At 55.0% G+C, this 22,357-nt stretch overlaps 1 protein-coding gene across 9 annotated transcripts in view; it reads right to left on the bottom strand.

Annotated features, from left to right (window-relative positions):
* Window positions 1–2,884: 2,884 nt before the first annotated feature.
* CIITA (class II major histocompatibility complex transactivator) overlaps window positions 2,885–22,357 on the bottom strand; it is a 45,327-nt gene continuing 25,854 nt past the window's right edge. For 7 of the 9 annotated variants that reach the window (XM_032836317.1, XM_032836319.1, XM_032836318.1 and 4 more), the window contains 15 exons: window positions 20,501–20,545; window positions 19,161–19,313; window positions 18,586–18,729; window positions 17,510–17,674; window positions 16,920–16,988; window positions 14,478–16,125; window positions 13,459–13,617; window positions 12,492–12,563; window positions 9,407–9,487; window positions 8,814–8,906; window positions 7,390–7,476; window positions 5,040–5,123; window positions 4,789–4,872; window positions 4,009–4,115; window positions 2,885–3,559 (listed from right to left, as the gene is read on the bottom strand). In XM_032836317.1, the coding sequence (XP_032692208.1) occupies window positions 4,040–4,115; window positions 4,789–4,872; window positions 5,040–5,123; window positions 7,390–7,476; window positions 8,814–8,906; window positions 9,407–9,487; window positions 12,492–12,563; window positions 13,459–13,617; window positions 14,478–16,125; window positions 16,920–16,988; window positions 17,510–17,674; window positions 18,586–18,729; window positions 19,161–19,313; window positions 20,501–20,545 (2,960 nt within the window). In that variant the 3' untranslated portion in view covers window positions 2,885–3,559; window positions 4,009–4,039. Of the gene's footprint in view, window positions 3,560–4,008; window positions 4,116–4,788; window positions 4,873–5,039; window positions 5,124–7,389; window positions 7,477–8,813; window positions 8,907–9,406; window positions 9,488–10,103; window positions 11,486–12,491; window positions 12,564–13,458; window positions 13,658–14,477; window positions 16,126–16,919; window positions 16,989–17,509; window positions 17,675–18,585; window positions 18,730–19,160; window positions 19,314–20,500; window positions 20,546–22,357 lie in introns of those variants that run through there. The other 2 variants (XM_032836325.1, XM_032836326.1) reach the window with 2 other exon arrangements.

Here is a 22,357-nt window from a genome sequence, read left to right on the forward strand (position 1 = left end):
TTTTTTGAGATCTGGCGAAGGAGCCGTTAGGCAGGACCTCCCATTCCACAAAGGGCAGAAGAGTCCAAGAGGAAGGGAAGGAACAGGTGAATTTGAGTCAACCTGCAATTTCATCAGAGAGTAGCCGTGGTTCTCCATTCTGCCAGTGCCCCGTGATCCTCAGAGCACCCCCACATACACACCGAAGTTAACAAGGCACAATGATTAGCTCCGTTGTGTGAGTGAGGTCACAGGTGAGGGAGGGTCACGCCCCCACAGAACTCCAGAGAAAAAACAGCCCCAGCACCCCTTGTCTTCCTGTGCTAAGAAAGGGTGCCAAGGGCTGTGTACAGAACACACCTGAGAGGCCCAGGAAGAGAGGTGCGCGGGCAAAGGGAGAGGTTTCCGATGGGGGAGAGGCCTGGGGGGAAAGCTGAGCATTTATTGAAAAAATGTATTAAAATTGGAATCATGCCATCAACATACAGCATGACTCCAGACAGATGCCCTGATTCCTCTGGGGATCGCTCCTCCCACCGGGCAAATGGCGCTGGGAGAGCAGTCCCAGCAACACGGTGCCTGTGCCTGTGCAGACCCACCCCTCCACGGAAACCAAAAGGCGAGTTTGCATCTCTACTCAGAGCCTCCTCTGCAGGGGTGTGGGCTTAGGCAATTCACATCTGTGAAATGGGAACAGTAATTGACGTACCTCATAAGATGACTTTGTGCTAATAATTACAAAGGTGCCCCACTGGGGTGACGTGGCTCTGCATCAGGACTCCCAGCTTGGCAAGCAGAGTCCACACTGATTTGGAGCCCCCATTTGCCCCCTTCTTTAGGTACCTTTGTGCAGTGCACGGACCACCCAACAATGCCAGACAGCCCTGCCTAGGGAATTTTTTTTTAATTTACTAAAATACAACACTTTCCAGAGCAGGAGCTTTGAGCATTGTATTGAGTACCTCACTGTGTTCTCTGTGCATATTTGTGGAATGAGCAAAGCATATAAGCAAAGTTGTGATGAGGATCATTCATTCCACAAACATTTATTGAGCACTTACTGTGTTCAGGCAACTTGGAAGGTACAGAGGGCACAGCAGTGAACAAAGCAGACAGGTGAGCTGCCCTCTGGAGCTCACATCCTAGGACAGGAGCAGACAACACAACAAGTAAGCATGAAAACGAGAAACTAATGACCAGTTTGTAGAGTGGGGGTGGGATGTCTATTTGATAGGGTGGTCTGGTAGACCTTCCTGAGGACCTGTCCTTTAAACCAAGTCCTACAGGATCAGAAGTTGCCCACTATGAAGGGCCTGGGAAGAACATTCCAGGCACGGGCAGAAACAAAACACACATTCATACGTAATAAGGACAGCTAACAAGTATTGAGCTGTATGCCAGGCTCTTGCTGTCAGTGTCTTAACTCCTTAAATCTCTGCATAACAAAGAGGAACTATAATTATGCCCATTTTATATACGATGAGACTGAGGCACGAGAAGTAATTTGCACAAGTGGTGAGCTGGGCACTGAGCCCACGTGATCTAGCTCTGGAGTCTGCTGCTGGCCCTAGACCAGCTTAAGGGCTTAACAAGGTACTGGCACAAAGTGGTGGTTGCTGGTGCTTATTGAACACCTACTATGTCCCTTCCACTGTGAAGCACCTTACAGGTAGCAACTTATTTAATAAGTGGTAGCCATCGTATATTAAGTCAGAACTACGAATAATCATGGCCTCTGACTCAGACCGGAAGCAGTACGTGCCACTGTGCCCTCCCTATCCAACTGGGGGGTGCTCGCCCCTGCGGCTGGACACATGGGCGTCCACACGATCCACAAATGCGGGCACACCCTGAGGAGTAATGCCCATGCTCTTTAAAACCCAAGCCTGGGTCAGAGCGCCTGGTGCTCTCAGCAGCGGGGCTGCGGCAGAAGGCAACACCCGTCTCTGCCAGGACTGCCAACCCAGCAGTTGGGTCCAAATCCCTCCGAACCTCCTGACCCCTGACTCCCACTTTCGGGAAAGAGGAGGAGAGTCTGGGAACCGGGCATCAGGGCTGGTGCGCTAGAGCAGAGCTCCACCGGGAGAAAGCCAGCGTGACCCACCTTGGGACTTCTGACCAAGCAGGCTACGCTCCAGTGAAAACAACAGCTGAGCTGCAGCTCTCAGTGCAGACCACAAAGCTCCCAGGTCCCTTCCAGGCTCACCGTGGCCAAGGCAAGAAGCCAGCCCAACTAAGAAATGGCTCCCAGGATAGAACGGCGAGTCAGAGAGAGGCAGAGGGAAACAAACCCCCTGCAAGGCTTACGGTGCATCACCTTGCTGGTCCCCAGATATGAATTTGCCGCTAAAGCTCGGGATGCCGTAGGAAGGGCCTCTCCAAAGAGACAGGACTTGGGCCATGGTGGACTCCGCTGGGGGGTGGTGGGGGAAGCTGGGGGGTGGGTGGTAGGACAGCCACGCCCCCTGTCCCATTCCAGAAAGAATGTGGAGCAAGTGATGCCATGTGACTCCCAAGGATAGTTTATAGAAAGGATTCTTCTCTCTCTGGTCTCTGTCTCCCTCTTCCATTTCGGATGATCGCCCTTCAACCCAGCCACCACGCGATGAGGAAGCCCAAACCAGCCCACGTGGAGAGGTGCCCCCTCTGTGGTCGGTTCCTTAGAGGAACCAAAGCCCCAGGCCCCCCCACCAGCCAGCACGCCGCCCCCGCTGACACGGAGTGAGGCCGAGATGTGCTGTCCCCACCAAGCCCAGCCCACAGTGACCAGCCCGGGAGCAGAATCAACGCATGTGTCATTTTAAGTCCCTGCATCTTGCGGGGAGTATGTGGTACATTCAATAAACGAACAGCGGGCGCCCCAAAACGGTCATCGAGGTATAAACTCAAATGGTGGACGTGCCCATGAGATTAAATGAGCCCTTTATAATGTAGTGAAACACAACACAAGAAATGAAGGCTGAGAGGCAGGGGGCTCCAGCCCCCTCGCCCTTCCCCTCTCCATTAGTGTACCGTCCGCTCTTTCCAGCTAAAGTCCGGTGTGTCTCTGCCAGGCCAAGCTTTGGGCTCAACGAAGTTAGTGCAAAACAGTGGGTCCAGCAGACACGAAGCAGCTGCCGCAGAATGCAGAATCCCGGCCTGTCACAGTTTGGGAAAGGAGCTGGCGGGGCGGCCACGGCTGTCCACACAGCACGCAGTGTACCCCTATTAGGAGTACAGTGTGGAGAAGTGCCTCCCTCCCGGGCCAGCAGGGACCTGGGGGGACAGAGATGGGGATGCCTCACTCCTCTACTCTGGCCTGCCACCGCTGTAGAGTGTCCCTCAGGGCCTGCCTCAGGGTTCCTGGGTGGACCACAGTGGCCACTGGGCGCCCACACCGTCTGCGGGGCTGTCATCGACCTGGGCCCCATGGGGGCCTGGAGCTGGGCCCGCAGAGCAGGTCCTCCTCGAAGCTGGGTGGGGGCCGACCCTGAGCCGGCAGGGCTGGGCGCCAGGCTGCTTGGCTCGTGGGCCCAAGGACAACTGTGTCCACAGATAACCAGGTCAAGGTCCAGCATGGTCAGTGTCCTCTGAGAACGTGCTGTGAGAGATCAGGAGAAGGGCTGAGTCAGAAAGTTTCAGGAGGGGGCAGCTGGACCCACGGACAGGGCGCTGTTGAGATTGGGGAGGCTGTGGCATTGGAGGAGGGGGACATCACAGGTTGGGGGAGCACAGAAGTGGAGGGGACAGTCATTGGCACAGAAACGCGTAGAGCAAATTCCTATAAGACCATGCAGGGCAGGCGTCAGGGGTGGCTGGGGGGAACTCTATGGAAGCTCTTGCCCAAACTAAGGCCTGTGGATGTCTGACCACCCCCCATGCTCCATCCTTCCCCCACCTCTCCAGGCCTGGCCACAGACAGGAGGCTCAGGGTCCAGCCCCCAAAGCCTTTAAAGACACCTCGTCAATCACAGCAGGAGGCCGCAGATGGTGCACATCCCGCGGTGCTCACCCAGCAGCCACCCCCCAGTTATCCCCGTCTAAGCCCACCTCGGGTAGCTCGTCCCAGGCATCCCAGAGCTCATCTGAGGCTGATCCTTGAGTCCAGCTGCTGTAGGTGTTCATGGACACCAAATGGGATGGTGGGCGTCCACATCCTGCGATGTCCATGGCAGGCCGGTTAGAGGAGAGAAGGGGACCCCCCAATTCCCACCTACCACCCAGCCTAGAACCTTGGAGACCTCCCACCCAGCAGAACCAGACCAGGGTGGGGATATTGGGGATTGCAGAGACCTAGAAGTCCTGAGACCCCTTTCTGTAGACCGGGTTCTGCTCTAGACCTCAAAAAAGTTAGTTAGCTTCTCTGGGCCTCATTCTCCTCATCTGTAAAATGGGTCCTATAAATTCTAGCCTAGAAGATATGAGGGATTATGTAGGTGAAAGTGCCTTGAGAGAGTATAAAGTGCTGATATCAGACATTGGACACTGTGGTGACAGAATAACACATAAATTTGAACCATATGAAACTGCTAAATTTGCCACGTCCAGAATCACAGAATTTAAGTGATTTCCTATCATTCACCCTGATACACTGAGCATTTTCAGGCACCAGCCACTGTTCCAAGATTAACTTGAACCTCACAAAACTGCTTGGGGTAAATATTATCACTCCCATTTTACAGACAAAGAAACTGAGGCCAGCATGACAAAGTTTGCTCATCTAAGATCCCACACTGGTGAGGGTGAGAGCGGGATTTGGGCTCAGGTCTCACAGGAGCTGCGCCCCTAGAGAGCTGGTGTCTCTCTGCCCACAGGGGAACCAAGACTTACGCCAGTGTCTCCACGTGAGGGCACTTTCTCAGGCTGGCAGCGAGCTGCTGGGCCCCAGCGGCCGTGAACTTGTTATACTGGACACTAGAGAGGGAAACCCATCCTGGGGGCCTGGCCCTTGCTCAGGGCCATCAGGCCCCAGACCAAGTCTGTCCCCACGCTCTCAAAGAGCAGCCCTTCCCAGCCTGGCAGCAGGAGACCCCGCAGTCCCCCCAAGCCACAGACCCCTGCCACCCACTATCCACACTCACTCCAACACCCGGAGGGACACCATGTCTGGAAGCACGTGTGCCAGGCTCTCCGCTCCCACATCACAGATGCTGTTATTGTACACGCTGCAGGAAACAGAGGTCAGGGTCCATGGGGATCCACGCCCAGCCCGATCCTAGGCCCATTTTGCAGAGGGAAAAACAGGCCCAGAGTCCAGGGAAAGCAACAGGAGCAAGCGGAAGCAGCTTCTTGGCTGAGACTTCCCAAGTTCAAATCCCAGCTGCAGGGCTTGCTGCCTGTGTGACCTTTGGCCAAGTTGCTTAACTCCTGTGTGACTCAGTTTGCTCCTCCAGAAAATGGGCACAATAATCATGGGGAGGAGTAAATGAGTTCATGCTGGTACAACACCCAAAACAGAGCCTGGCAGGTGGAATGACAATCCTAGCTGCGGTTATTACTACCTCCTGGTGGGGGTCGGAGGACAGTGAAGGTTATATGAGTTACCGAAGATGGTGTGACCAGCACTGGGGCATAGCAGGGGATAGAAAAAACCAGAGCCACTGGGCCAGCGTGGGTTTCTGCGGTGTAGTCCCAGCTACCATGAGCAGCATAGTCAATAACTCGATGGGTGTCGCTGGTGCCAGCTGAAGCTATATACTCAGGAACAATCATCCCTTTAACATGCCAGGTGCCCCTGTGATTCTCATTTCAAGGCCATGACTTTGCCATGACTCAGCCTTGGGGCTACACTGCAGGGCTGCATGTAAAAGCAGCAGGTCTATACTGCAGCAAAGCGGATTTAGGCTAACCTCCAGCATGCCCTGATGTCCCAGGTTGGCCAGGACCAGGGCTGGAACCAGGCGGAGCCTTTACTTCCTGGGGTGGGTCTTAGAACCCAGGGGGCTTCCCCCTCCTCCCACAGACAGAGGATTCTTCCCATATTTCACTGATGCCAAGATGTACATGTTCACATCTGAATGTCATTGAGATCCTGGTGTCTAATCATCTATGAATGTCATGGTTTAATTAGCAGCATTTTCTAAAGTGTCAGTCAGATCAGATGTTGCCCCCACATGCCCCACTTGCTTCTCCATTCACAATGGAAAAAATCCAAAGCCCCCTCCAGACCTACAAGGGTCTCCCTGCTTAATTTGGCCTCCCCTACCTCTCCCACCTCGTCTCCCACCCTCTATCCCTTGTTCCCTGTAGCCAGCTACAGTGGCCCTTCTGGAAAAGACTCAAACTTCTTCCTACCTCAAGGCCTTTGCATCTTCTGTTCCCTCCTCCTGGAATGCTTGTCCCTGAGTACCTCCCACAGAAGAGGGTCTCCTGACCTCTTTGATGAATTCAATATTCCCGTTGTACCCTCTCAGGCCCTTGTTAGTTTCCTCCCCAGCATGAATCACTATTTAAAAATACTTTGTACACATGCTTATTTAATATGCAAGAAGCCTGAAGACAAGGACTGTTTTGTTCATAGCTGTATCTCTAGCTGTATTCCTAGCACAAGTACTGGCCCATAGTTGATATTAGAGGTAATTAGATGTCCTGCACAAGTCTAGGGAGTGCCAATCACATAGACTATGATTTGCACAATACACAACCCATACAGCTGTACATGGTGACCCTGGCTGGAATGATAAAAGGTGGATTCTTCAATAACTACATGAACCAGATACCATCTCCTCTGGGAATGTGACTCTGCCTGTCCTTGGTGGGTGAGGAGGAGGGAGTCGGAAAGCCTGGCCAGAGAGGAGAGCTGGCAAGGCTGAGCTGCATGGCTGGGGCTCTGGTCTGAGCTCCCCTCATCAGACCCGGCACCACCCCGGGGAGCCAGGCTGGAAGTCATCAAAAGCCAGAAGTGCTATGCCAAGGCCTACCAGAAGGTGGCAGTGCAGGCACTGTGTGAGCTGCAAGAGCCAGCCAAGGCTGCCTGTTCGCAGTCAGCCTTCTAGAAACCGCCACCGCTGGACTCCAGAAAAAGCCTCAGTCCTGCCATCCCCTGGGGAAAGAGGGCCAATATTTACTGTGCACTAGAAACGAGCATTGTGCCAAATGCTTTCCATAGGCCACTGGGACGGTCCCCATTTTCCAAACGAGTAAGCAACTTTCCTAGCTTGTCAGGTGCATCTCCCCAGGCCCTGCTATCCTCTTGTTTGGGGCCTTGGTGTGGCCCAGCTCCGGGGGGGTGGGGGGCATGTTCATATTGGATTTTAGGTCAAAGCCCCTCCCCCCACCCCACCCCCGCCCTGCACCTAGTTGTGCAAGAAAAGCAAACACAATACCCGGCAGGGATTCTCTCCAGCCCCAGCGCTGGGCTCTGCAACTCTGGCAGAAAGGGGGGCTCTCCACCCTCCCCCAGCCCGCCAGCTCAGTGGGGGCCCCACTCACCTCAGCCTGAGGAGGGATGAAGCCAGGGAGGGCAAGGCCTCGGCGAGCTTGCAGGCACCCACGTCAGTGATGCTGTTCTGGGACAAGCTGCAGAGACACAGCGAGGGGAAGGGCTCAGGACCCAGTCTGATGGCCTTCCCTATCTGTGCCCACCCAGCTGGGGCAGAGCTGGGGAACTCTCACTTCCCCACACAGTGGCCTGAGCAGCAAACACATGCCTGTCTACCTGGAGGAGAGTCACGGGCAACATGCCGATTCTTAGTAAATACAGATGCTGTCCCACGCTTGGCTGCGTGGGATGTGGGAGTGACGATAAAGAGAGAGCTCATGTGCCCCCCACACCTGTTCTATGATTCGATGGCATCCTTCTCTTCCCTTTGGACCACATTTCCACACTAGACTTGAATACGTGTTCCTATTATTTGTTTAACGTCAGGTCTGTTTTGTTACTGTACTCTTGTGCCCAGCATATAGTAGGTGCTCAGTAAATACTTAAGTGTGTGGGAAAAAGATAGGAAGGAAAGGTTGGAGAGGGAGGGAAAGATGAAGGGAGGAGTGGGGGAGAGAGGGAGAGCTAGCTTACCCACAGCATCACCCAGAATGCTATAAAACTGGGGAAGTCTCAGTGTCCTACAGTCAAAGAAATCGCAAAGCGAATCCTGCAGCCATCCCAAGCCAGTTAAGAAGCGGAGTGTGGACAGGCTTTGACAATCCCCTCTACGTTCAGTAAACGATCATGCGAATCCTCCCACATCACATCCATCCACTTCCCAATACCCAGGACAGTTGGTTGGTTTTTTGAGCCCAATGTGGGGCTTGAACTCGACTCTGAGGAGCTCCTTTTTTCATTTTCTTTTTTTTTTTTTTTTTAAGATTTTACTTATTTATTTGACAGAGAGAAATCACAAGTAGGCAGAGAGGCAGGCAGAGAGAGAGGGGGAAGCAGGCTCCTCGATGAGCAGAGAGCCCGATGCAGGGCTCGATCCCAGGACCCTGAGATCATGACCTGAGCCGAAGGCAGAGGCTTAACCCACTGAGCCACCCAGGCGCCCCTCTTTTTTCTTTTTTCTTTTTTTAATAAAGATTTACTATTTTGATGATGATGTTTTAGTGACACATCCTGGTCCATTTCTCCTCTCGCACCGCACGGCAGAACTTTGTCTCACTAAACGTTATTTACATTCATCACTGTGTACTTCATAATCACGGATTTATCTGTTTGCTTGTTTACTAGGAGATAGATCCCTGAGGTCAGGGACTTTGATCGTTCTGTTTAAAGCGGGGTCTCCAGGACCCCGAACGGTGCCTGCCCATAGCAGGTGCTCCTTCGGGATCTGCTGATGAAATTAACCAATGAAATGACCAAATGGGTGAGTGACCGGAAAAACAGAACGCAAAAGTCCAAGGGCAGATCCAGCACTCACTTGAGAGTCTCCAGGGCCTTCAGCCGAGGGAAGGTGGCTGACAGCTGCTCGACACCCTCATCCCCGATCTTGTTCTCGCTCAGCGAGTCCAGGCTGCAGGTGGAATCAGATGGAGGGGCTGTCAGCGCACACCCCGGAGGCCAGCGCCCTGGCAGCCTCCTCCCATCCCCCCCTTCCTTGGACACACCATAGACAAACTGTCAAGAGCCAGCCAGGGGACGAGGTTCTGACTCCCCATAGACCCGATTCGTCCCCACTCCCCCCACCCCCAGCCCCATGAGCTCCGGCAACTTCCTTAACCCTCTCGGGACCACAACTATGCAAAGACCCTGCCTCCTCCTGGCGGTGCCAGGAACAGCATGGGAACCCGGCAAGGGAAAAGAAGTTTCAGAGGTCACAAGGGGACTCAACCTTCTATGTTCTTGGAGGTTCTCTCCTGCAGTGGGGTCATGTGGCCGTTCCCACCAGCCACGCTGAGGAAGCAGCAGGAGAGGGGAAGCGAGGGAGGGACAGAGAAGGTCCTTCCGTGTGCACCGTCCCCAGAGGCAGGGTTGGGGTTATCAAAACCAGAGGGCATCTGCGTGCATACTCACTCCAGATGCTGAAGGGAGGAAAACGCCTCGAGGATCCTCACCAGTTTGGGAAAAGCCTGGGGGCCCGAGACGGAGCCCAGCCTAGAAGGCAAAGAGCAGAGGTAACACCCCCAGAACAGTCAAGGCTCCTCAGTGAGGTACCAAGGTAGGTGGAAGGCAGGTCCAGTCTGAGACCCCTCCCCCGGCACCCCCTGCCTCCCCAGTGCCCTCCCTCCCCTTGATCCCCACCAGATGGCACCCCAGTCCCTTCTGCTTTGCCAGACTTCACCAAAGCCCCCCCCCCCCCCAGAGGCAGCTGGGCTCCAGGCCTGGGGAAGTGGTTCCCAAACTCCGGCCTGAGGACCACCACCAGTCTTGAGAAAAATGGCTTTACTTATCTGCCATTACATTATTTTTAAAATTTTTAATTTAAAAAAATGTATTTATTTTTTAAGTAATCTCTACACCCATCGTGGGGCTCGAACTCACAACCCTGAGATCAAGAATTACGTGCTCTACTGACTGAGCCAGCCAGGCGCCCCTGTGTCATTACATTTTTTTTTTCTTATATAATTTTTTTTTATAATTTTATTTTTTTTTTCAGCATAACAGTATTCCTTGTTTTTGCACCACACCCAGTGCTCCATGCAATCCGTGCCCTCTCCAATACCCACCACCTGGTTCCCCCAACCTCCCATCCCTCACCCCTTCAAACATTTAATAACAAATAAAACCATTTATAGAGGACTTATATGCCAGACACACACCAGGTCCTTCACTCAGAGTAGATGTCATTTCATCCTCACAACTCTGAGCTAAGGGCACTTCTTATCCCCATTTTACAGATGGGGAAACCAAGGCACAGAGGGATTAACTAATTCACTCAAGGTCTCACAGTGTGGATCAGCATTTACACCCGACTTCCAGGGAATGAGAAAAATAAAGACGGTGGAGGGCTGTTCTGTTCGGCTTTTAAAATATGGCTAAGTGGACTCAACGTCCATTTAACTGTCCTTTATTCTGAAATCGTGTCCTCTGGGGTGTTTCCTGCAAGAAAATGTTCATTCTTTGATAAAATTATGGTGCCAGCAGGAGTTATTGAATGAACCCATTTGATAAAAACGAAAAGGTGGTAACTGCCCATAGTCCCTCAAATTTACTCTAAAATATTCTCTGTCTTTGCAATCTCGAAGTCTGGGAACCGCGAACCTTCGTAAAAGGTCACGAGGGGGGAGTTCGATGTCTGATTTGAAGCTGGGCCCGACCACGTGGCCCCTGTGGGACCATGTGGGCAAATCCTGTCAGCTCAGTCTTGGTCTCCGCAGCATCTGGCCGCAGTCCCATGAGCTTGCCGGAAGGATGATGGCGTTCATGCATCTGACACTGACGGCTCGCCTCCTGGGGGCCAGGTCCATATAAGCCTGTCCGGGACAGGGCCATGAACAAAACAGACAGAGATCCTGTCCCTTGTTCGTGGAGTTGACGGTCCCGTGGGCAAGACAGATAATCAAAGAAATCAGTCGATTATCTGGCGTGGGAGATAAGCAGTAATTCAGAGACCAGTACGGTGGCAGTCAGGGTAGAATGATACTTTCAAACACGGGAGCATTTGGCTCGGTGGATACGAGAAGGAAGCGAGAGACTAGTGGCGTGGGCCGTGGAGGTGTCTGGGGAAGAGCATCGTGGGCAGAAGGCAAGGCAGTGCAAAGGCCCAGGGGTCAGACCCTGTGCAGGGAGCCTGGAGGCCAGCAAGGAGACCCCTGGGGCTGGAGTGAAGGGAGCAGGGAAGGCAGCACAGCATACGGAGGGTACCTCTTCAAGGGCTGACTCAGGGAAGGACCCCGTCCCCCCACAGAGCACCTCACGGGTTCTGAGCAGCCAACAGGCCTTATCTCCAGGCCGTGAGGGCCTGCGTGGTACCAGGCATGGTGGCTGGCAGTCACACACCCAAAATAGTCCTTTCCTTCCTTCCTTCCTTCCTCAGAACTTTCTTGGGGCTTCTGGCCTCCAGGTGGTTAGTCTCCGGGTTCTGGGCCGTTCCACCTCACGGCTATTGTTCCCCAGAGCACACTTCCGACCTCAGCCTCGGGGCTTTTTAAGCTGAAAATAATTCAGAGCCAGAAGGGGCCCTTGGTGATTGTTTTCACGCATTTCCTCTTTCCAGCAACATTTTTAATTCTGCACCAATGTGGCACCTTGTCTCTGTTCAAAAACCAGAAATGCTTGCTTTTCCTGGGGTGCGGGGGAGCAGAGATCAGGAGGGGCAGGTAGCTGGTGGGTGACCAGCTGGGGACCTTGGGCAAGCCACTTAACATGGCTAGGCCTCAGTTTTCTCATCTGTAACATGGGGAAGGCAGTGACCGCCTCCCAGATCATATGTAAATTGCACTGAGTACACTGTAGGTGTTTAATAATTTCTTCCTAATCGTTAGATGATTTTAGATCTCTAACAAGAATCATACACGAATTCAGTTTCTTCCTTTGTTGGAGCAAGAGCCAGGCAACCATCAACCCTTTGGTCACCTTCTCCAGAGGGTCCCCTTGGCCTCCCCGCCCCCTGGCCACTACGGGCCACCAATCACAGCAGGGGGTAATTGTCTCTTTACACTAAACTTTGGGCTCATTGAGGAGAGTGGCCTCAGTCAATGGACTCTGTCCACTGAATGAATGGGAAGGCGGATGTTCACCAGTAAATGGGCCACTTGGCGTCACACACAAGAAGCTCCAGCCCCAGCCCTGGCCAGCCGATCCCCAGATGCTGGAAGCCGTCTTCCAAAGGGGCGAGACAATAGGATAAGAATGATTTTGAGGGGGTACCTGGGTGGCTCAGTGAGTTAAGCATCTGCCTTTGGCTCAGATCATGATCTCAAGGTCCCGGGATCAAGCCCAGCGTCGGGCTCCAAGCTCAGCATGGCGGAGTCTGCTTGTCCCTCTCCCTCTCTCCTCCTCCCACTCTCTCTCTCTCTCTTTCTCTCAAATAAATCAATAAAATATTTTTAAAAAATGATTTTGGGGACCTATCTCCATTCCCGGTGGGACAGGCCCCGCTAATAACGGCAGATAAGAGACCTCAAAGGGACCCGAGACTGATCACTCCTCTGCTTACGCAAACTCCAGCTTCTTCAGGTCCCGGACGGCAGGGAGCTCTCCAGCTGTGTCTTCCGAGGAACTCCTTGTCCTGGAGAGAACGGGCAATGTTAGCGGACAGCAGGCTCTTCGCCTGTCCCTGAGCCCCTACACGAGGGATCCAGGATGCCTGCCTCTGGGCCCCAAATTCCCGGGGAGGCCTGCCTTCCTTGGGGGCTGTTGTTGTCCCCTATTAAAAAAATATCCCAGAGGGTGCCTGGGTGGCTCAGTGGGTTAAGCCTCTGCCTTCGGCTCAGGTCATGATCTCAGGGTCCTGGGATCGAGTCCCGCATCGGGTTCTCTGCTCAGCGGGGAGCCTGCTTCCTACTCTCTCTCTGCCTGCCTCTCTGCCTGCTTGTGATCTCTGTCAAATAAATAAATAAATAAAATCTTTAAAAAAAAAAATATCTCAGAATAAGGCGTTATGAAGGCCTTCCTGTGGGTTTCATGGAAAAGAGCCTCGGAGCAGGTGCTTACCAAACCCGGGCCCAGAAGCACACAGTACACACAGTAGGTGGTCAAGCAATGGATGAAGACAGAATGAGAAACAGCTGCTCCACAGCCAACTTTCTCTGCCTTCTGGACCTTCCAGCCTTGCCATCTATCAGATGGGGACAGTTCTCGTCCTGGCTGCCTTGAAAGGCGGCCATCTGTGTCACTTCTGTCACTAGATGCAGAAGGCAACCTCTCTACCCTTAGCAGGGAGTGTCTGTCTGGCTCTAGCTGAGGACGAATTGGATTCATGATGGCTAGTTTTGAATGGCACGAGGTGATGGGTCCTGGCGGCTCTGCCCAGGGGGTGCCTACAGCGGGAGATTCTGGGTGGCCTGGGGAGAGCTCAGGTGTCCCCAAGGAGAGGAGAAGTACCAATGGCAAACTTAACGTTGAATCCTGCCTGTCCTCAACCTGCATGGTCTGTGCCACCTCTCACACCCTCTCCTCCTCACCTCTGGATCTGCACAAGGTTGCCCAAGTCTTCCACATCCTTTGGGGATTTGGCCTTGAAAGGCTCGATGGTGAACTTCTCCTCCACTGCCCGGAGCAGCTCGGTCTCCCCTCGCTGCTGTAGAGACTCCCACAGGCCCACCGTGTCACTCAGCGAAGCCCTGCGGAGAAAGGGCCTCAGACCCAGGCACAAGGGCTGGGCTAGACCATATTGGAGGAGCAGCTCCATGAAGGAACCTCCTACCTATTCAGACATTGTCCTCAACTTTATCCCTACCTCCTCCAGGAAGCCTTCTATGTCCACTCCAGTTCCTACTGATGCCTCCCTTTTCTCAGCCCTCCCAGTGGTTTGGTTTCGCTTTTTGCTTTGGCTACCAGGGAGCTCAGTGGTGAATCCTTGGTTGAACCAGTATAATGGTACAGGACTTCATAGCTTGGGTGAAGTATATTTGGGGGGAAAGTGGGAGAGATTTTCTGTGGATGAGGCTGAAGTGATCAAACAGATCCCAGAACCACTTAAATGAGCCACGTTAAGGAATTGGAGGGATAGAATATGACCAGATGCAAGTCCTAGGAAGACTGCTCTGATGGACAGTTGAAGATGAAGCAGAATGGATACTGATGGAAGGGCCGCCTGGGTGGCTCAGCCAGTTAAGCGTCAGATTCTTGGTTTGGCCTCGGGTCATGATCTCAGGGTCCTCTGGCTCTGCTCAGCGTGGAGTCTGCTTGAGATTCTTTCCCTCTCCCTCTCCTCCCCCACCTCTCTAAAATAGAAAAAAAATTTTAATTAAAAAACTCCACAAATATGGGTGGAAGACGCTGTCCTTCACGGGCTGTGTGACCTTGGGCGAGCTGCTGCCCCTCTCTGAGCCTGGATGTCCTCATCTTGAAAACGGAAGGCATCCCTTCCGCCCCCCCACCCCGCCCAGCTACCATGCATTCTGACCAAGACCCCACCACGGCGCCCAGCACCAGGACCAGCGCCAAGCCCACAGCAGAAGCACTGCCCCCCTGCCCCCACCTGAAATGGGTGACACAGCGGAGTCCCACGAGGCTCCCCAGCCCAGCGGGGTCGATGCCAGTGCTGCGGAGGTCCAGGGAGAAGTCTCGGCCGGCTGCCTCCAAGGCGCTGTGCAGCACATAGGCGTTGGGCGGTGTGAGCCGGGTGCCCAGGAAGGAAAGGCAGGCCGGGAGCCCCTGCACCACGTACTGCCAGAGCCCGGCATCCGCAGCCTCGTGGGCACAGTGCAGCAGCTCCAGCAGCCGCCCGGCCTGGAGCATCCCAGGCTGCAGCCGCTTCAGGTACCTGCTGAGCGCCTTCTGCTTCCTGGCCCCCACCGCAGCCCCCGCCGGTCCCGCCAGGGCTCCGAGGCCATCGGCGTGAGGCTGGAAAAGCAGCCCAGCCAGGAAGCGCGGCACGCCCTCCAGCCAGTTGTCATACGGCCTCTTCTTCCTCGGGGTCAAGGCCAAGTACTGTGGCAGCTCCTTGTCCTTGATCTCGGTGCTCAGAGCCAGCCACACGGCCCCCAGGAAGCATTGCAGGAGGAAGCTGGAGAAGGCCAGCTCCGCGTCCGGGGCCCCCGGGACGGGCTGCACCAGGCCTCGGGCCACAGCCCAGGCCCTCACCTCCGCGGACGGGAACTGGCTGTCCCGCAGGGTGCCACGGTGTCTGCGGCCCAGCTCCCAGGCCAGCCTGGCCAGTCCTGCCAGGGCCCCCGGGGGGCTGTCGCGGGCCGCAGGGCTCAGCAGCCCCACATAGAGTCCCGTGAGCGTGGAGGGCAGCTCGGCCTCGCCACCCAGCTCCAGGAGGGCCTCGGAGAGCCGGCACACGGCTCGGCACACGGTGGGACTGTGGCTGAGGCTGAGCAGGAAGGGCCGGCCGCGGAGGAGCGCCAGGGCTCGCTCTCGGCGCTCGGGGCCCCCGGCGCGCTCCAGGTAGCGGGTCATGTAGGTCTCCGCCTGCTCGGCGGAGAAGCCGGTCACCTCGAACAAGATGTCGGCCTTGCTGAGGCTCTGGGCCAGGCGGCCCCGGGGCCGGGCCGTGAGCAGCACCGTGCAGCCTCGCAGCAGCTTCCGCTGGAAGAGCCCGGCCAGCAGCCCCCGGAAGGAGTGCGGCTCTGTGGACACGGGTCCGCCTGCGCTGTGCAGGAGGCCGTCTTGGCCTTCCAGGCCCTCGAAGGCATCCAGGATGAGCAGAACCCGGTCGGGCCGCCTCAAGATGTGGCTGAAGACCTCGTCCGCAGGCTGTGGCTGAGGGCCCAGGCAGAAGAGCAGATCCTGCAGGCGGTAACCGTGCCCCGCGCGGTCCAGACAGTGGCAGGGGAAGTAGAAGACGAAGTCGTACTGGGGCAGCTGGCCGCAGGCCCAGGCGCGGCTCACTTCCCGGGCCCAGCGGCTCTTCCCCTGTCCTGCTTTACCCAGCACGGCGATCACCTGCGTCTCCCGCGGCCGCCGGCGGTCCCCGGCAGCCAGCAGCACCTCGGCCAGACCCCCGCGGGCCAGCTGCCGCTCTGCCCAGTCCGGGGTGGCCAGCTCCCGCTCCTGGCTCTTGTCGCCGCTCCTCTCCAGCCGCGCCCTCACCAGCTCCACCTCCACCAGGATGCCTTCCGGGTCTGCGGGCTCGGCCTGGTACTTGTCCCGGAGGGAACGGCAGAACTTCTCCACGCTCTCTGCAAAGGCCCAAGGGCGTGTGTGTCTGCGCGTGTCATGGGTGGGGACGGAGCTAGCAGCAGGATAGGCCATCACCAGCCCCACGGCCACCACCAGCGTCTCGGCCCCCACCCGCTGCCTTGTGACGCAGACTTCATTCATTCATTCATTGACTCTCACACCCCTCACTCACCTGTCTTCTCCCTTCCTTATCCGCCCCTTCATTTACTCCCTAACCCCCTTCTTTAGCACCCTTGCTACAGAAAGTCCATGGGGTGGGGGGCGGTATTGAGAGTTAAGAGAGTGGAATCTGGTTCAAATCCCAGGTCCATAGCTAATTACTGAGCATGTTATGGACCCTGCCATGGCTCCAGGGGTCCCCCAGGAGTCCCCGCTCTGCAAAAGGGGGATGATATTAGGGCTTGATTCCATGTATCTGTATCTTGATATTAGGCATGATTCCATGTATCTGCTTAGAAGAGCTCACAGAACAGCGTGAGACTTGGGGCTCGGTCCTGGTCTCATCATCCCACTTCCCATCACCCCCGTGCCCAGAGTCAGCTCTCTCCTTCATCTGCTCTCTCCTCATTCATTCCCTCAGCCTGGAAAACCAGATGCCAACCCCCGGCGTGGGCTTACAAGGGCGGGACCTCTGCACACATGATTTGCTCACAGAATGAATAAAGGAGCAGAGCCGTCAGCAAGGCAGCCAACAGGAAACGGCTGAGTACGTGTTGAGTGACTGAGACAGAGCCGGATCTGGGTTTCCACCTCCTGTCCCCAGGGCACAGAGAGTCCGCCCCCTCTCACTCACCAGGCCATTTCGGAGGCTTGCTGGAGACTTCATGAGCTGCCAGGCACTGGGTAGGGGACATCTGGTCCTCTGCGGATGAAGAAATTTGGGTGAAGGGCGTTCTCCGGGGACCTTCCTGCCTCAGGGACATTCAGTCCTCTCCAAAGGCAGAACCAACGGGTGAGGGGGCTGGGGGCTGGGTCTCCCCCGAGACAATGGTCATAAGGTGGTGACCTGAGGCTGTATCCCACTCAAAGAGGCCTTTCTTGGGCCAGCGCTGCTTTACAAAGTTTAACCAGTGCTTTAAAAAGCATAGTACCTGTGTAAAAACCGAGAATTTGCAGATTCTGTTGACCATTCAGAAGGTCTGGCTGCACTGGGTCTGGTTTCGTGCCCGGTGGCAAGCAGTGGAAGGCCAGTGGTCCAGTTTAGATGGAACATGGGTTCTCCTTTGCCCTCCACTCCGAGACCCCCCTGCCTTGTTTTACCTATAAACACAGCCTGCTTGTCCCTGTGGACAGCTTGGCTCATGGACCTGATTGAGATGATGCCTTCGCCTAGGGCCTCTGTCCTGCTTCCTTTAACTCCCACGAGCCCCCAAGGGTCCTTACCTGTTGTATTTGCACGGGAGGTCAAGGCTGGTTCTGGCATGCCAGGAAGGTCAGTTGCAGACGGAGCAAAGGGGCTGGTAGAGCCAGGCCGATCTGGGGACTTGGGGAGGCTCTGCACAACTGGGCCATTGGAAGGAAGCACTTGGCTGGCCTGGGGCATCTCGCCTATATTGGGACAAAGGGACGGGTCAGAACAACTAGGTATCCACCCCGGGCCCCACTTGGGTCACCCCTCTCTCCCAAAGGAGGCTGAGCAGCTTGGGAAGTCTGGGGAGGAGACTGCGGAACTTCCAAAGGAAGACCTCTCAGGACAGGACTGAGGAAAGAACTCTGGAGTTACACCTAGCTCACTGCGACTTGGTTTCCCCACCTGTGAAGTGGGCACAGTCCGTTACAGTAACACTCTTCGTGCTCTGCGGTCAGTGCTCATTGGTCTGGATGTCAGGTCAGGCATGTTCCCTTGCTTTGGGGCCACCAGTGCCTTATACAAGAAACCCAGCCTCCAACGTTTAAAGGATGCTCTTGGATTGGGTGAAAGTCTCACCCACTGGCTTCATCCTCTCTCCCAGCCCTGAAAGCCCAAACGAGCCCCTCAGTGGGGGAGGTCAGCAGGGACCAACCTGCCGATAAGGAAAGAAGGCAATTCCAAAAAGCCACACAAAGAGGCACAAAAAACCGCTCGCCACCCTAGGCTAAGAGAGTGCAGAAGAGCCTCCGTGACTCTTGTAAGCTTCTCATTGTGTTTGGCTTGTGAATGAGCAAGTATTGATGTGATTTTTAAATATAATAAGGTTTAACACAAAGGGGGAAAAAAGGCAAATCTAAGGCTTAGTGGTGGAAAGAGATAGATACATAGAAAGCTACAGCCCCTGAGTAGGTCCGCCACCGAGACTACCTCGGGGACCTCTACTCTTATGCTTTGATAGATGGGAAAGGGGGTCAGAGAAGGGTGTTCTGGGGAGGGAGGATTATGAGAAGGTGTCAAATGCTTGGGGTTGGGGGAGGACAGGGGCAGGGAGTGCTCGGATAGCCGCAAGAGGGGGCAGGGTGGAGGAGGCTAGGTCTCAAACACTCACCTTGATAGATGACCATACTGGACACCCCTGTCCCAGGCCCTGAGATCTGCCAGAGCCCCTGGGGCAGAGAGGGGAGGCTGGGGACAATCTGAATGGGTCCAGCAGGAAGGCTGAGGCAGCCCAGCAAGGAACTGGAAGGGGGCACTGCAGGAGACAAAGGCAGTGAGCGCCAGTGTTCGTAATCCCGTTCTCTGATTATGCAATTAAGACCTGACTCCCTCTCTAAAGGGCTCCACTGTCCCCCAGAGCAGCAGCTGTGTCTGTCCCCAGCACCCAGCAGAGTGAGCGGGCGGACAAGGTGCTCAGCTCATAGCTGATGAACGAAGACGGCTGCTGGGCAAATGCCCTCATAGGAGGGGACTCCTGGCTCTATCTCCCAGGGAGGTTTCCTGTTGAGGCACATTCTCGGGCACAGACTGAGCTGATGGGAACCCTGAGGGATGGGACTAGCTGGGAGGGATATGGGTGGCACCAACATGGGGGAGGTTTCCTGTCCCTGGTGGGCCTTGCTGTGGCCACTTTTCAGGCACCCCCGGGAGGAAGGAAAACGCCCCCTTTCCAAGTCCCTAATATACCAGGCATCAGGACGGTCTCCTCCAGCCAGCGCTGGCTGGATTCTGGCTCCTTGTTGAACACAGCAGGAGGTGACAGGCAGGGCAGTGCCGAGGAGTCGCTCACTGGCCCCACCAGGAACGTGCCAGTCACCATGGGCACAGTGACGGGCTCAGCTGTGAGGAAGAGGACCACGTTAGATCCAGGGGACCATGGGTGGGATCTGAGGGGGCGTCTGGCGGGGCCCTTCTGGGGAGGATCGCAGAAGCAGAGTGGATCTCTCTCCTGGCAGTTGGAGGGAGCTCCTGTCCTTTTCTCAGCCCTGGGGGAAGCTGTTCTGTCAGCAACTTCCCTGTGCCAGGCAGTCTTCCACACCCCCGGCCCTCTCCCTGTCGCTGGCTGTTGGGTCAGGCCCCTACCACCTTCCACAGCCAGCCACTGAACCCCTGGGGGGACCCTACGAGGCCCCAAGCACTCCCCAAAGGAGGCAAGGTCTGTCCTGTGCTGTCCCATCTGAGTGGGGCAGTTTCTCTCCTCCCTTTAGTAAGCAGATAGAAGAGGATAGACATTTGCTTCTCCCGTCAGATTGGGAGCTCTCTGAACACAGGAACTACTTCTCTATCACCCCGGGGTCTTCACAGGCAGAGCTCCTATCTCCCCCATCAGACTGGTGGTCTTGGAAAGTAGGAACCCCGTCTCTCCCATCAGACTAAGAGATTTCCGAAGGCAGGGATCACTTCTCCAGCGTTCTGGATTCTTCAGGGGCGGGGACCCAGTCTCCCCCACCAGATTAGAACTTTCTGAGGGCAGGGACTAGGCTTCCCTCATTAGACTGTGAGCTGCTTCCTCACTCTGGAATAACACCTTCGCAATAACAACTGAGTGGGATGAGAGGGGAGGTGGAGGGAGAGGACGCAGCCTCTGGTAGGGGACGGTGAGCCTGGGGAAGAGGCTCGCTGAGGCAAAGGGCTCTCAGGAGGCCAGAGGGCGCTAGGTGACCAGCTGACCCTAGGTGACTCCGCCCTCCAAAAGGAGAAGTTTGGTCTGGGAGGGGCAGCGGAGTAAGGCAGAAAGTGGGGCCTCAACTCTGACTCAGAATTTAAGAAGGGGTTTCGGGGGAGAGGCTTTGTAGAAGTTGAATCTCCCAGCGGCCTTTAAACGGCAGAGCAGGGGCAATGGAGTCATGACCGAATCTTGGTTTGAATCCCAGCTCCGCCGCTCACTGGCTGTGTGATCTTGGACAAGTGACCTCCCCTCTCTGAGCCTTGGCTTTCCACTGCCAGTTCATTCATGCTCCTGAAGAGACCCTGGCTTCCCTGCCTCACACTCTGCCCCCCACCTCGGTGCACCCCACCCTGCTCACCTAGCTTCCTGTGCTTCAAGTCCACGGGCAGCTCCTCTGGGAAGGCTGCAAAGAGAACATCATGGTCAGCCGCCCCAAGGAAGGTGTGGTCCCGGCCATGAGGGGCCCATGAACCCCAACAGCCCCTGTGGCCTTGCCTTTAATGGCTGGGAAGTGGCCCTGCAGCTCCCAGTCCCTCCCCTTCCCCTGACCCTTGCCACCCTGCTTGCCTGCTTGTGCCCAAACCTCACCTTGAAGACCCAGGACAGTGAGGGACTAGAAAAGGCAGAACCACAAAGGGGACACAAGACGATTCTGAGTTTAGGAAAATAAAAACAAAAACAAAAACAACCTGCTTTGGGGTCCCTCCCTAGCCCGGTGTTTTTGCAACAGAGCCTCTGTGAGCCCTCTTTTTTTTCTTTAAAGATTTTATTTATTTATTTATTTGACAGAGATCACAAGTAGGCAGAGAGAGCGGGGGTGGGAGAAGCAGGCTCCCCACTGAGCAGAGAGCCCTATGCGGGGCTTGATCCCAGGACCCTGGGATCATGACCTGAGCTGAAGGCAGAGGCTTTAACCCACTGAGCCACCTAGGCACCCGGCCTCTGTGAGCCTTTGATCACTCATCTGGGAAACAGGGGCAGAGCTTCCTACTCTGCAGGAACGCATGGAAAATCGGTGAGCTAAGTATCGAGCAGTAGCACACTAGTACGTGCCCCTCAGCAAGGGGCTGCTTAAATCACGGTTCACCCACCCAGTGAAATTCCACGCGGCGCTGAAAGAGAATGAGAATGCTAACAGACCTACGGGGAAGTGTACTGGTGTCTGCAGTTTACTTTGAAATGTTCCCAATAGAAAACGAATGGATGAGTGGGTGGATAGAGGGATAGATGGACAGACGGACAGAGGTATGTTAAGGCAAACATTTGCAGTATGATTCTTTCACCTTTATTTCATGTTGCAAAGCTTCATAGTAAAATGCTGGGGAAAATGCTTATCAAATAAAACAAACAAAGCAAGCCATCAAGAGGAATTCCCTGGAGGGAACCAGCCAAGTAGGCTGTTTTCAGGGAGGCGAACTGAGGGTCTAGGGGACAGGAGTGGGAGGGAGATTTTTTTTTTCCACTGAATATTCTTGCACCTTTTGAATTTTTATAGCATGCATCTGCTTTATCTGTGGACAGATCACGTAATAGGTACAAGTCTGATATGTGATCTGGAACGTAGTAAGCTCTCACTCGACTGTTGAGCCCATTTTACAGATATTCGCACTCGGTGGACATTTACTGAGGCACTACTGGAGGCCCTGTGCTAGATCCTGGGGGTGTAGTTCACGAGGAAGGAAGACAAGATCACTGTTCTCGCAGCAGGGAACCAGGCAAAAGGCAATAAATTTTAAAAAGTCCTGATGGTGACAAGTGCTAAGGGACGAGGAGAGACACACACAAGGTGAAAATCAGCAAGGTGTTCCATGTGGAAAGGTGGTCCGGGAAGGCCTCCAGGAGGAGGTGACATGTTAGCCAAGACCTCAAGGATTCATAGGAGCCTGCCTTGGGAAGAACTGGGAAAAGGGTGTTCCAGATAGAACCTCAAGAGGCAAGGGCATGTGAGGCCCTGAGGCTGGAAAGGGTACGTGAGTTCTAGGAATGGTAGGAAGCCAGTGTGGCTGGAGTGTCCTGCCCCATGGCAAGCTTGGAGAGGTGGGAAGGGTCAGATCATATCTGCCTTGTGTATGTATTTGGTAGCCATTGGAGGGTTAGCAGGGCGGCAAAATGATCTGATTTGCATTTAAAAACTGATGGGATAAAAAGATGACTGCCATTAAGGACAGATTAAGGAGAAAGGGAGACAGAGCAGGAGGCGCAGAGAGGGATAGGC

This window comes from Lontra canadensis, unplaced genomic scaffold (assembly GCF_010015895.1).
Source record: "Lontra canadensis isolate GAN:19392208 unplaced genomic scaffold, GSC_riverotter_1.0 scaffold91, whole genome shotgun sequence".
NCBI classification, from domain to species: Eukaryota; Metazoa; Chordata; class Mammalia; order Carnivora; family Mustelidae; genus Lontra; species Lontra canadensis.